The sequence below is a fragment of the Astyanax mexicanus genome, chromosome 1 (genome assembly GCF_023375975.1).
Source record: "Astyanax mexicanus isolate ESR-SI-001 chromosome 1, AstMex3_surface, whole genome shotgun sequence".
In the NCBI taxonomy this organism is placed as follows: Eukaryota; Metazoa; Chordata; class Actinopteri; order Characiformes; family Acestrorhamphidae; genus Astyanax; species Astyanax mexicanus.
The window spans coordinates 71,272,397-71,287,223 of NC_064408.1; the positions used below are offsets into that span (position 1 = coordinate 71,272,397).

The 14,827-nt window shown below is 38.8% G+C and overlaps 1 protein-coding gene across 3 annotated transcripts; it reads left to right on the forward strand.

The window, feature by feature from the left end:
• Window positions 1-512: 512 nt before the first annotated feature.
• On the forward strand, window positions 513-14,567 carry ccm2 (CCM2 scaffold protein). Of its 3 annotated transcripts, none has more exons than XM_007256627.4 (10): window positions 513-1,013; window positions 7,967-8,143; window positions 8,266-8,349; window positions 9,679-9,859; window positions 10,003-10,133; window positions 11,273-11,408; window positions 11,721-11,778; window positions 11,947-12,091; window positions 12,228-12,366; window positions 13,316-14,567. In XM_007256627.4, exons 1-10 carry the CDS (start codon window positions 984-986, stop codon window positions 13,600-13,602), a joined length of 1,368 nt encoding a protein of 455 aa, XP_007256689.2. In that variant the 5' UTR covers window positions 513-983; the 3' UTR covers window positions 13,603-14,567. The 3 variants fall into 3 exon arrangements, with proteins under 3 accessions (XP_007256689.2, XP_007256688.2, XP_007256690.2); XM_007256626.4 differs by having other exon boundaries at window positions 515-1,013; window positions 9,676-9,859; XM_007256628.4 differs by lacking the exon at window positions 513-1,013 and adding an exon at window positions 6,918-7,119 and having other exon boundaries at window positions 9,676-9,859.
• The last annotated feature ends 260 nt before the right edge of the window (window positions 14,568-14,827 follow it).

Here is a 14,827-nt window from a genome sequence, read left to right on the forward strand (position 1 = left end):
GTTGGTCTATAAAACGTATACATGTAAATTTCACGTAGAAAAGACGTCCACAACGACTTAATTTAAACTAGAATTAGCCCTTATCCGGAGGTCTGGGGGACGTCAATACTGGACGTGCAGAAGACGTCAGAAAAAAGACGTCGTCTGGCGTCACAGTCTGCACCTTCAGGAGACCAAAATTGGACGTGCAAAAATGACCTAGAAAAGACGTCGTTTCAACGTCTCTTTGTTTAGTGGGCAGTGTTAAAAGAGTTTATTTCAGGTCATTTAGGAAAAATTCTATTGGTCCATTTATTTAGAAATTTATACACAGAATAAGAGACAGTTTGTGTTTAAATTATGCAGTAAACTTAACATTGAGATTTCTGTTGAGTCTTAAACAAACAGTCAAAAGTATTAAAAATAAACTTTAATTTTATCAGTAGACTCAGTGTTGAGGGCCAAATGCTCAGTGCTGTGATAAAGACAAGAGTCAGAATATGACTTCATTAAAGTTTATAACACGTTCCAGCGCTTAAATCACAGTTGTGTGATAAATGGTAATAACAGTTGGTAGTTTAGAGGTTTGTGTGTTGTGTTTTCAGTAACTTGGTTAAAGGGGATCAGTGGAGCTGTGCTCAGCTCTGTACAGCCATCAAACTCCGGTCTCTCCCTGCAAAGCACACTGGGTAGGCGCTCTACGCCCAAAATGGCGGCAGGATTGAAAAGTTTGGTGGTGTTTTTGTTGTAGTTTTCAGTCCCTCTGTGCTTCATCCGCTGTCTTTCCGACCCCGGGAGCGGTGGTGGTCGGTACCGGGCGGGCTGCTGTTTCCGTGGCTGTGCTGGAGAGGGGATGTGAGCGGCGGGTGGTCGCCCCGAGCCCGCTCTCCGCCGGGGGGACTCTCCGCGGTACACCGCCGCTGCTCGCGGACTGCGGCCGCCGGGCGCTGAACCCGTGACCCTCCTCTGCGCGATTAGAGAGAAGATGAAGAGCTGCTGTAGAAATGGAGGATGAAGTGAAGAAAGTTAAAAAGGTGAGCTGTGTCCCTCTCTCACTCCTCTGAGACACTTTTCATCACTTCAGCTCTCTGTCTGATACCGCGGGCAGCGGGTTAGCCTAGCCACAGCAGTGCTAACCAGCTCAGCAGTAGCCAAGGCTACGATATAACATACAGCTCTGAACATAAATAAGAGACCGCATCAGTTTCTGAACCAGTTTATCTGATTTTGCTATTTATATGTTTGAGTAAAATGCACATTGTTGTTTTATTCTATAAACTACGAACAACATTTCTCCCAAATTCTATGTTAATGTTAGCATTCTTATTTGGAGGATTTATTTGCAGAAAATGAGAAATGGCTGAAACATGCAGATGCAGAGCTTTCAAACTTCAAATAATGCAAAGAAAATAAGTTTATATATACAAAAAGTTTTAAGAGTTCAAAAATCAATATTTGGTGGAATAACCCTGGTTTTTACTTACAGTTTTCATGCATCCTGGCATGTTCTCCTTCACCAGCCCTGCACACTGCTTTTGGATAACTTTATGCCACTCCTGGTGCAAATATTGAAGCAGTTCAGCTTGTTTTAATGGCTTATGATAATCTATCTTCCTCTTGATTATATTCCAGATGTTTTCAATTTGGTAAAATCAAAGAAACTCAATTTTTAAGAGTCTCTTATTTTTCCAGAGCTGTATAATGAACCCCGACTTGCTGACTCTACGTAACACAAAACGACTTAACACAACACAACACACAGAGGAGCAGCTGAAACACCAAAACACCGCCTCACAACCAGCTCAGCTCGGTGTTTAAAACACTGTTATGGGCGGTGATGATTTATGCTAGTGTTTAGAAACAGTGCGTATTTAATAGAGATAAGGTTTAGAAGTTAAACTCAGTGAGGCAGTTGGGTAGAGAGAGAGACTGTGGTAGAACTGGGTGGCTACTTTTATCAGCTGTTGTCACCAGGCTGTAGAGTGCAAATATTCAGCATCCAGAAATTGTCAGTCTGTACACTTACTACGAGCCAACTTTGTCAATGAAATCTTGGTTAACTACTAGTGCATCTCAAAAAATTTAATTTCGTTTCAAGTTACTTTATTTCAGTAATTCAGTTAAAATATGAAACTCATATGATATAGTTGTATTACACACAGAGTGATCTATTTTAAACATTTATTTATTTTATTGTTAATGATTATGGCTTGCAGCCAATGAAACCCAAAAATCAGTGTCTCAGAAAATTAGAATATAAAAATTGTCAGCAGAGAGAAGCATGAAGTGCTGTAATATTTTCTGGGAAAACACTGCACTGACTATGGACTTGATAAAACACATTGGACCAACACCAGCAGATGATATGTCTCTCCAAACCATCACTGATCATCTATACATTTTGCATTTCATTTGGAAATCAAGGGAGCAGAGTCTGAAGGTAGAGTGGAGAGGAACACAGTTCAAGCTGCTTGAGGTCTAGTGTGAAGTTTCTTCAATCAGTGATGGTTTGGAGAGACATGTCATTTGCAGGTGTTGGTCCTCTGTGTTATTCCAAATCCAAAGTCAGACCAGTGTTTTTCTGGAAACTCTTACAGCACTTTGTGCTTCTTTTTCATAATTCATTTTCTGAGACACTAGTATTTTTTAGATTTTCTTTGCATCTAAGCCATAATCATCAACAATAAATGAAAATTATTATTTATAAAATATTTTTTTTCAGGTGCACTAGTAGTTAATAAAGATTTCTTTTGCAGACGTAAGTGTACAGACTGGCAATTGTGGTATACATTTTTCTATTTCTGGATGCTGAATATTTTCTCATTTTTATAGGTTTAATAATGTATTTGAAGTAGAGCTAGGCAATACTGTAATATAATTATTTAAAAAAAAATTAAATGCTGCATAACAACTGATAAGGCAGTTTTATTATTATTATTATTATTATTATCATCATCATCATTATAGCGAGCAGCTCCTTTTAACCTTACATGCAGCTTTTATATTAAGCAGATTACAGACCTAACCTTATATTCTTAGTTAAAGAAAACTAAAATATGTGAATCACTATTCTATATGGGTTTTTACAGGTTTCTTAACAGAAACGCGAGCCAATCTACTGAGATACTCTCTTGCATGGTCTATATGTAAAGATCTACAATCTCAATTACCCTGTTTGAAATGTTCTTCTGATTTAAACGTACAAAAAAGTTCTGATCTTGACAAAACAATGTTTTGTTTTAAGAACATTTGTTATCCTGTCTGTTCTACTTATTCAAAGACCATACTGGAAATAAATTTGATCCTGTATTGGCACTGAAAAATATAATTAGCTTCTGTATAGCTAACAGATTATTAAAATGGTTTATTTTAAAGATAACAACACGTATCTCCTAATTACTCTCTATTTAATCATCTCATTAGTGTGTGCCAGTTAAGGATAGACCTTATAATTTCTTGCTAAGCAGGCACTGCTGCCCATTCCTACTTAAAGAAAATAAGTATGTGGGCTTAACCAGCCCTACCTACATTGTATAATGGGAACTGGGCAGTAGTACCAGCTTAAAAACTGTTTTTTATTTCTAGGAATAGAAAATGTATTTTGTAATTATGCTTTAATTGCTTTAAAATTTAAACAATACAATGGGACTATTTTCAGATTGGCTCATATTTATCCGCTTTGTCAGATCAGCTGTGTAGTGACGTGTTTTCCTCAGGAGCTGAGACTTTCCCCTAATCATACACAAGGGAGAATACAGGGCTGGGTTCACTAAAGACTCAAACAGGATATGACTCCCCCATGTGAGCGCCCACTCAGGAGTGGGGAGGGACTCTCCTCAGTGCAGTTTTTTTTTCTCCTTAATTTGTAAAAAAAAATAACACTGTCTCCCCTCCACTATTACTTTACATTATTTCGGCCTGTGCCAAGCAAGTGAAGCACATCTGCTTGGTCAACAGGTGTGTCCTGCTGTTGATGTAAGTGCTTTTATTTATTTCATTTTTCCCCTGATGTCTTCCAGACCTAGCTACACACATTATACAGTAGTAACTGAGTGTGCGACCAGTTTAATTTTTAATGTTTAAACCCCTAGTTCTTATATTGCTGAGATTAAACCAGATAAGAAGGGGACTGTCATGTGGCCACAGGATGGCGCTGTTGGCTCATATTTTTGTGATGTGGGTGATTTTAGCAGCCAGCTATAGGATAATTTTGGCTTTTCTTGTCAAGTTAAGTAAAATTACTTCACTACTGAACGTAATTACTAAAATACTGCATATGTATTGTTCTGGAGTATTATTTTTTCTTCTGCTTCCAATTTACTTTACTACATGTTTAATAATTTTATTTTGCTACATTTATGTGCTGCATTATTACTCTTTACAATAAAAAAAAAAACACAATTTCATCGTTAAAAATCATTTCAAACCCACATTATCACTACCAGAGTGGTAGATACTCTGCTTTGTCACCGGCTTTGATGCAGCTGCTCATCATTAAGTGAATCAAACAATCAAGCTGATCTTATAATAAGACTGGACTGCTCCCCTTCTATCACCAAAGAACTTTCAACTCCTTTCTGTAATAACTACATAACACAGTACTGTAGTTTTACTTTCAGTACTTCAGTAGTACATTTTGACTACTTCCAATACCTAAGTACAAAAAAATGTTGAATGCTTTAGTATAAGTGTAGTGCTTAAAGAACACTTCAACTTCTACTTAAGTCACTTTTTTAATAGAGCACTTGTACTTTTACTCTTTTGCGTCTAGATTAAGAAAAGAACTTGAATTAATAATTAGTTATTAGCCAGTAGCTAATAGTTATACTTTTCAGACGTAAATATATCTATACATAAATGTAAAGTTGTATATCCATTTTAATCTATTATAAATATGTTCTTTGTCTTTTGTATTGGATCATAAGCTCTGTTTTGAGGAGATTAAATATGGATTTGGTTCTGTGGTAATTCTTTCTTTTTTGTTTCCTCTAAAACAATTACTGGCAGAACTTGGTTCCGTCCGCATGTCTTAGTGTTTTTTTCCAGGCAGCTGTCTTCTCTTCTCTTGTTACGGAAAGAGAGGTTTTGGCCCCTTTTACTCACCATGTGTGCAAGGATCCAAAAACATAGTTGCTGAAGATCATTTTTTATTTTTCTACTAAACTAAAACAAAATTAAAATAATCACATTATTGTTGAAATGTATTTGTCCTGAACTAAACTATTAGCCATTGTGTCACCCATTGCTCTACAGCATAATGCTGGGGAACAAAGCTCACACCTGGCGTTAGGCATGATGCCAATGTATTTATGTTTATCTGCTCCAGAGAGTGCTTCTGTACAGGGTCTAGACAAGCTGTGTGTGTGCATTTGCACATCTTTGTCAGCAATAAGAGTTGGAATCATAAGGCATCTAACAATCTACAATATCACAATACATTGCCCAAAATAACAATGATCTCACTTTACTGTGGTTCTGTAATACTTACTGAAGAGGATAAAATACTCCTAAATAAGCAAATTATGGATTTATTGGTCATTTTTTACAGAATCTGCCAACCAGTTATCTTCATTGCAGGTTTACCCTATTTGATTGGTGCCACCATGTGGAGTAATGAAGCAGTATCTTTAGTAAATCAAAATCAAGTGAAAACAATACAGTATCTCAGAATCTATATTTTGAAGGGGCTGAATGCATCGGTTAGAAGCGGCTGTTTCCCAGACTTAGCATTTCTCTTTAATGGAAAATCTCTATTCAAACTGTAGTGTAGTCTGCAGACTAGACATAGGCTTTGTGTGGAAAACCATGTCATGCTGTATTACAAATAGAAACCACTTAATAGATCTCAACTAAACACAGGCAGGTGTAGTTTAGGCCTGATCTATTGCAGCATGTTCACATAGTTGGTCACATGCACGCTCTATACACATTCTGCTCCACGTCTGCATGTTATGCTAAATAGCACTAAAAAAAGCTTTTAACTTCTTCTGAAAGTTAATTGGATGGTCCACAGCTGGCACGGAGAGGCATATTCGGACCAGTGCAAACAAACCACAGGGGGTATTAACTACCTCTGGGGTCTAAATGGCAGTAGATTTACACCGAATGTATTGTTCAAAACAGGTCCAACCCATGAGGTCCAAACTGGATACACCCTTGATGTTAGCAAAACTTTTGTATAGTATTACTATTTGTAGATATGCAACTTTAATCCTTTTAGTTCTGTTGAAACAATGTTTAGTATGACCACTGGCATTTTTATGCTGCAGTAATGCATCTATATATGCTATAATACCCAGTGTAGGTTTCAGGCAGCTTTGCTGTGTGTATTGTCTTGGCTGAGTTCACCTGTGGAGTCGTTGGTTCTCACATTACAGATGAAAACAGACTCATGTAATATTGATGCTCCCATAGAGACACAGCACTTTGGCTTTTTAATAATTAAAGTAGGTGAGGGAGCTCTGTGGAGTGAGCCACAGGTAGTGTGTTACTGCAAGCGAGAAAACGAATGTAAAAGTTTTTTTTATTCTGTTTTGTGTTGGCATTTTTGCAAATCTGGTGGGACATTCACTGAGGTTTTGCTTGTTTTTGCCAGTACACAGCTGTTTACTACTGCAGACTGCAAACCCTCACTGAATGTATTTTTTTCTGTGAACACACAAGCATAATTTATTCATCCTTTAGCAGTGTATGATTATCTTAAATGCCTGTTCAGTTTGCAATTACATGTCTGAAATCAGCTTTATCCTGCTCTCCATTCTTTAGAAGAAGAGAAGTGTCATTAGTGGGAACGGCTGAAGAAAATGAAACCAATTTTACGTACCTTTTTCAGTTCAGCTGTGACTTTCATCACAGGAAGCAGTGGTTGCTCATCTTCCTTTTCACCCACCCTGTAGTGCAAAAGTGTGTGTGAGCCGTTGGGTTTAGTGTGTTTGTGTGCGGTGGAGAGCGCGTTCTTTTGCTGCTCTGTGGGCGGTGGCCCCGTGTCATTTGTCTTGGGCCACGTGCCACCTGTTGCATGTTCAACAGCCAAAACTGAATTAGTGAAGGAGCGCTCTATTGAAGACAGTTGACTACGACCCCGTTCCACCCCTCACTGTAATTCTTTTAAAGCTACTACTGAGAATCATGGAGACTGAGGTAGGTTGACTAAAAGCTTCTCATTCTTGCTGTTAGCTTTATTTTATTGTTGCTTTAATGACCAGTCATTTTCAAAACCCCGAAAAGAGAGGATTGGAATATTTTTAAGCTGCTTCCAGTTGTGAATCTGAACTTCTTAAATGTGGAAAATGAGGAAGGAAAACATGGAGGCTTTTAGATTTGATACTAAGCCGACATTAGCATTGGGTTTACCACAGGCATTAGCTAATGTTTATGGTTTCATAAAAACCCTGAGGCAAAATGTAATGCTTGGACAAGCACTTATTTTCCCTGTCTTGTTCCAGTCGTACATTCTCAAAGCAGACGGTGTTGCGTCTGGTGAGGCTACTGATCGTTTGTGCTCTGTGAAAATGAGCTTTCCGCCTTATTTGTGCTGGCGTCTGTGAATAGAGGTAGGAAACGGCTGTAGTCAGCATGTAGCACAACCCACTTTGTTTGTATGACTGCCTCCACCACATAGTTTAAAATGCCTTGACTAGGAAAGCACACAGTTTAATGCAAAAGTTTGGTTACCTACGCCAAATTAATTGCAAAATTGCAACAACTCTGCTTTGCTAATCAAACATAAAACACAATATATACAGCAAAACATAATGCACTGATAATCTGTTGGTCTGTCAATTCTGAGTGTAATACAGCATAGACAAAAAGGTCAGCTGAATATAATCTTAAAACCTTTATACCTTATGCCTGTTTGTCTTTGGAGATTTAAAGAGTGTAATGTGATAATGTTCAGACATTCCTTGATTCACTTGATCAAATATATTTTTATGCTTTCTTTTAATTTTCCATTCTTTTCTTTCCCTATTGTCTCTGATCCCAACAGCCAGGTATAGTGTCTCCGTTTAAGCGAGTGTTTCTGAAGGGGGAGAAGGGGAGAGATAAAAAGGCTCAAGAGAAGTCCACCGAGCGCAGAGCCCTCCACACCTTCTCGCTTTCTGTCCCAGACCACCGCATTGACCCAGACATCCTTCTCAACGACTACATTGAGAAAGAGGTCAAGGTGAGAATATATTACTTTTGTTCTGAAGGGAAAAGCTACTCAGTTTAGGACGGATTTAGACTTGTGATTCTGATGCAGTACCTGTGATCTTTCTTTGACCTGTCTGTTTTGTCATGTTGCAGTATCTGGGTCAGCTCACCTCAGTCCCAGGATACCTCAACCCCTCCAGCCGCACTGAAGTTCTGCAGCTCATTGACAATGCCAGGGTGAGCTGATAAAAGAGAATACCACTATTTAATTTTCCTTCATTTCATCTTTCAAACTTATGTACACTTTCATGCCACATTTCATGGAGCAAGAACAGATATACTGTGCCATGACTTTTGCACTGACATGAATCCTGCACTGACATGACATATGTGTTCTTGCGTTAAGTATGGACCACTGTACCAGTGTGCTGTTGTCCACTATGGGTGGTAATACCTTCCATGATGTTCTCCTGGTACACACATGACACTTTGGATTGACACAGACTATGAGCATGTTCACAACACCTCACAATTTATACAGGTGTGGATGTTTCCCGCCTCCATTCCTTGAAGTAGCACCTGATAACAAATGATACATTTACATACTGCTGTCTGTGATGAGGCTAGCATAGAATGCTCATCACCAGTAGCAGTGTAATGCGTACCTTTTATTATCTGTCTGTAATACTTACCTGTAATGGGATGGCTCACTTCGGGGGGTAGGCCGTAGGGCCCACGGCTTATTCTGCTTGGGGGGGGGGAGTCCAGGAATCCTATTTTGAAAGCATAAGCTTGTAAGTGTACATATTTAAGTTTAACCGGTTTATAATGTTATCAGCTGATTTTTTAAAAAAAGAAACTCACTTTGACCCACCTAAATGGGTTAGCTCACCTTGAGGATGGTTTGGTCCACATAGGGGGTGGGGCGAGACCCATAAGAAGGGCGGGAAAGGGGTTGCTGGGGGGCTCTGAGGTACTCACCTGTTGCTGCAGCAGAAGCACGGATCATTGAGTTAGAGCTGTGAGAAATGTAGCCTACTGCTTTTAGTCAGGCAACCATTTAATCCGTTTTGTTTCTGTATATATATTTTTTTTTGCACGTGTAAATAAAAGTTTCACTGCATGGATTGGATCTGCTGCTTCAGCTTGGTTCCTGTTCCCATACACCCACTGCTGGTCTGCACTACCCGGTGACTTCGTGTCTCCCTACACGGGAGTTCGGCGAGCATCGTCACACTGTCCCATAACCTTTGGCATGTCTGTGTAATTTATAAAATAAATGAGGAGCTTCTGTTTCTGATTCTTGGCAGCCAGGGTCCAACACAGTTTGATTATTTCCCTCATACAGCACACCTACTAACCTTGTTAAACTAAAAGTAAAATAAGGTATTTGTGAGCAGACAACCTGCCCCACTGTGTAGAACCAAAGACCTTCAGGACCTTGGCTGGGCACACACCTGCAATATATTGTTTCCACTGTGCAGTATATCATTTTCTAAAGCAAAAGCCATAATTTCTCTCTCTCTGTCTTTTCTTCTATTTTTTTGTTTGTTTTGTTCCTAGAAGTCTCACCAGCTAGCAGGTCAACTGACGTCAGAACAGGATGCTGTGGTTAGCTTATCAGCATATAACGTGAAGCTAGTGTGGCGTGATGGTGAAGATATCATCCTGAGGGTGCCCATTCATGATATTGCTGCCGTTTCATACATCCGAGACGACTCGCTGCACCTAGTGGTGTTAAAAACAGGTTTGACTTCAAAGTCCTAGCAATCAGACCTTAACAATAGCATTATCAAGAACCGGATTATTTAAAAAAGTAACGATTATTTAATATTTGTTGACTCTATCAGCATTGTGTGTGTGTGTGTGTGTGTGTGTGTTTGTGAGCAGCTCAGGAACCAGGTGGCTCTCCTTGTCCAAGTACATGTCCAGAACTGTCCAAGTCACTCACTTTAAGCTCACTGTCTGAGAGCGGAGCTGTAGAGGTCTGCTGTCTTCTCGTGCTGGCCGTTGAGAACAAGGTGCGTAACCTCTTGGGTGACTTCAGTCCAAATCCAGTCAATTCCTTTGTTATATTTTAATATCACACTGTTGTTCATTTATTATGTGTATCGTTATGGACTGGTTCTCGGACAGGGATTTTGTCTGCAAGTCTGAACTACCTCTTAATAAAGGCTGCAAACCACATAGTTTTAGCATTTTAATAAAATGCTTCTCTTGAGAGGTTTTGTTTACATTCCTCCCCAGTTTCTCTGTCACGCTTGGCGTGACTTTAGTTTCTGCTCGTTCTCGTTTCTCCGCCCGTATTTGGACTCCCTATCTCTTTTTTTTTTTTATCCGGCCTGCGCCCAAGCTTAATTTCTGACCCCTGTTGTAGATCATACAATGTCCTGTGCAGATAATATTTTTTTTAATCTAAACTTTTTTTGCTCCTTGATACAAAAAGATTCAGACTGTTTACCTTGACATTGTATTCCTTGACCCATGTACTAGAGGCATAAGATTACTCCATCAAATATTAATGATCCAAGATTCCTTGTTTTAAATATTGAATTTTTCCCCATTATTGTGCATCTTTAACATCCTTAATAAGAGAGATTTTGTTGTTTATATAAATTTAAAAAATATATATTTTTTATTAATTTAGGGGGAAAAAAATCTTCAAACTTTCTTCAATATTACATCTACAATGTAAAAAGATATACCTTTGACTTGTCTTATGTTCAGTTGGTCTTGTAAATAAACAGTTATTAATTTTTAACACATCTTCCCAAATACAAAATAATAATAATAATAATAATAATAAAGTGTACATAATACCATTGATCAAAACTATTTGAACTCTAATATGCTAAAAAACATTATTTGTTCACCAAAAAAAATCTACACCTGTAACATGATTTACAGATAAGAACATAATAGATATACTATTAAAAGGCTCAACTTAACACCATCGTAAAGGACTGACTGCTGTTAGTTTAGGATAAAAAATATTTTTTTCTACTGAATCACCACTGGCATTGTAATTTATGTCAAGACTAGGCACAATCATTGTATAGTAAAAATTGACAGGTAGTTTAATCATTTTTATTTTTTCACATTTGTTCAGCGTTTAATAAATGTTTGTCTGATATTGCGTCCCTCTGATCTTTTATTCCAGGCAGCGGCGGAGGAGCTCTGCTTGCTCCTAAGTCAGGTCTTCCAGATTGTCTACACAGAATCTACCATCGACTTCCTGGACAGGGCCATCTTCGATGGAGCCACAACGCCTACAAGGCACTTCTCTGTGTACAGTGGTGAGTGGAGGAGACTGCTGCACTTTTTCACCAGCTGAGTCATTTTGGTGCCTCCCAAAGGGCTGGTGGTTGTCATAGTAACAGACACACCACACATCAAGTAGGGAGATTGCAGACTAGGAAATCGATCAGCATTCAGGACCTTGTTTCCCTTTAAAAACTTAAAGGAACTGTCAAAGTGTGTGTTTACTTTGGGTTTGAGTTAAAATATTCAGCAGCTTAACTAGCTGCTTAAAACACTGAGGGCAATTCAAGGCTTCGTGACCTTATGGCTTAAACACATGGTTTGTTGTGTTTATTTTTTACTTAAAGATGATTCTTCAAGCAAAGTAGATGATAAAGAGCAGTTTGAAGGAGAAGCCGGAACTTTGTAAGTATTATTTTTCCATGTCAAACTTTCTTGTTACCTTGATTATTAATAAACTATATTTTTGTAACTAATGCTCGAGTCTGCATGAAAAAAGGAAGATTCTTATTTTGTTATTTAACACCTGTCTTTTGGGGACTATAATAGTGCTTTTGTTTGGTTCAATCCCAGCCTGTTTCAGAGTTCGCTAGAAGCTGCAGGACACTCCCCCTGTCCCTCCCCGTCATCCACACCGGCTTCACCACAGGACAAAACCGTCAGTGAGAGTGAGCTAAGCACAACAGCAACAGAATTACTGCAGGACTACATGACCACGGTGTGTGTGACTTGCATAAACATTTGTAGAATATAATCCAGCTCATTTTCTTCATTCTTTTATTTGGTTAACCATCTCTTCAAATTCCTCCATTAAATAACCATCTCTGATCGTCCTGTCTTTTTTTTTCTCACAGCTGAGGACCAAGTTGTCTTCTCAGGAGATTCAGCAGTTCGCCACACACTTGCATGAGTACAGAAATGGTGCCTCCATTCACGAGTTCTGTATCAACTTGAGGCAGCTTTATGGGGACAGCAGGAAGTTTCTTCTACTTGGTGAGCTCTGTTTCCTGTGGCTAGACAGCGAGTTGCTCTCAGCAAAATCTACTGTGTTAAATGTGAATCGTATAGGAGCCACAACCTTAGGAGTTGAGTCAAAGTGAAACTGTAAATAGGTCTTTTAGTGCTGGTTTATTGAAACCCTCAGGTCTTGTAATATACACGCTTTGAGTTTGTACATTCAAAAAGACAAGGGGTGTGTTCCATTCTAGTAGTAGTCAACCTAGTGATTTTATGCTTACATTTGAATCATGTTACACAGGTGGGTGAATAGTAGTGTAGTGTTTTCCAGGGCTGGGTGATGAGAGATAAAAATATATCACATCACGATATTTAAAGACATCCTCACGATACATGATCTTTATTGTTGTACATGTGAGCCAGGATGTATTCAGTGCTGTGCCGTATTGAGTAAATTGACTTTTATTTACGGTATACAGCACTTCATCAAATTTAAGTTAGACACATTTTTATGTGCCAGTGTTCTTTAGGCCTGATAATATCCTCAAGTGTGCAGTGTAGGGTAGTGCCGAGTCCATTACGCACAGTCTTTGGGTTTTCTGACACTGTTTGGTATAAAGAGGAAGGAAAGTACTGCTGAGAATAGCTCTTGTTCTTTTTTTTTTCTCCTTTTTAGCAGTTTGTTAACAGTGTAAAAAATAGAGATTATTTAAGGCTTGCAGTTGCACAGTACTGTTTGCTTTTGTATGAGCTTTTATTGCATGATTGCAACAATAGCCTAGTTGCCCCAGTGCAAAACTTAAATGGTCAGCTTTCAGACATTCACCAAGTTTTGTGTTTAAGTTTATAGGTCACAATAGTTGTGGCAAATGTGCAGTTTTATTTATGACCAGACTTGTATCAATTGGAATTAATTCTTGCTTGTAATTGAGAAGATTATACTTTCCATCTTGCTTAACTCTAATTCTCTCTGGGTCTTCTGCAGGCCTCAGGCCCTTCATTCCAGAGAAGGACAGCCAGCACTTCGAGAACTTCCTCGAAACCATTGGCGTGAAGGATGGCCGTGGCATCATCACCGACAGCTTTGGGCGCTACAGACGCACTGCCAGCTCCGCCTCAGACTCCACCACTAACGGCAATGGGGCAGCAGGTGGCTCAGATGAAGGAACATCACCCTCAGAGGGTGACGAGTGGGACCGCATGATCTCTGACATCAGCAATGACATTGAGGCACTAGGGTGCAGTATGGACCAGGACGGGGTGTCACCCTGACAAACTTTAAGGGCTGGAGAAGTCACCACTTTATCTATATATACTGTATACTGACTGTCACATGGTCTACTGGTCCATGTCACTATCAGTCAAATAATGCTGGAATGTGGATACTTTGCCACCTAGGCTCGATCCAGACTGTCACGTAGTGGTGTGGGTGTGACCACATTGCTGTCATTCAGATTGGATGATGGTTCTCCTCGAGACACTTGAAATGCAAGGCGACTCTCTGTAACTGTGCACGGCGCAGTTAACTTTTTCTGTGTTTATTGGCAGTATCTGCTATCAGTTATCGGACGTTGCTTTTTTTTATCTACTGATCTAAAACCAGCCTTTTCATTTCTCTTTTTTTGTGTCTGTGTGTGTGTACTCTTCCTGAATTAGCTGTGTGCAGAGCATTATTCTGTGAACATACTTTTGTAACTTTATTAAGGGCTTGATATTTAGCTTATAAGTTGAGGCTAGAGATGCACCGAAATTACCATTTTTGTTAAAAGCTGAGCTCAATGTAGTTTGGCCAAATACCAAACATTTTTCACCATCGAATAAATTAAATTGCCTACATGCATTTTTATCTTGCTTTTCAAAGAAAAGGCAGTTACAAAACTACCATTAGAATATTAATATGCTTAAGCTTTTTAATATCCCAGCAGACATACCAATAAACACAATCAGTATATTTACCTCAGCACTGCAATTTTTAATCATGAATGTACTTCAGCAGTGCCGTTCTAATCATACATTTACCTCGGTAGTGCATCTGAGTAAATTGACATAGAGAAATACAGCCAGTCTTTTGGTAAACAAACAAATGCCAAGTCTTAGTTAATTCAGCTTTTATCACTTTCACAGCTTGTATCTTTATCTTTCATCTGAAAACAGACAGTTTTTTAAAGAGAGAGTAAACTGATGTTAAGTGTGATATGTGATACCGAATGCTTTATTACATTTTTCTTTTTCGTGTGCTCCATGTGTCCCTCACTCCTTGCTTCGTATAAAGCAGCACTCTGTGTCGCTGCTGGGGAGAGGGTGAGGTTGGACTGTGGGCATCTGTTTGTTCGTTAGAGAAAACACAGAAAAATGACTTAAAACAAACAAGTTGTTGTTTGATATAGATTATTCAGTCTTTTACTAATTCTGGTTAATTTTATTACAAGATATTCAGTGCATCCCTAGTTAAGGCAGATGTTTTGGTAACAAGGAAAACACTAAAATGTGCATTGGA

Coding starts and splice junctions, on each gene's coding strand:
- ccm2 (XM_007256626.4), top strand. CDS start 984: ATGGAGGATGAAGTGAAGAAAGTTAAAAAG. Junction 1,014..7,966: donor AAGTGAAGAAAGTTAAAAAG/GTGAGCTGTGTC, acceptor TGATCCCAACAG/CCAGGTATAGTGTCTCCGTT. Junction 11,779..11,946: donor GAAGGAGAAGCCGGAACTTT/GTAAGTATTATT, acceptor GTTCAATCCCAG/CCTGTTTCAGAGTTCGCTAG.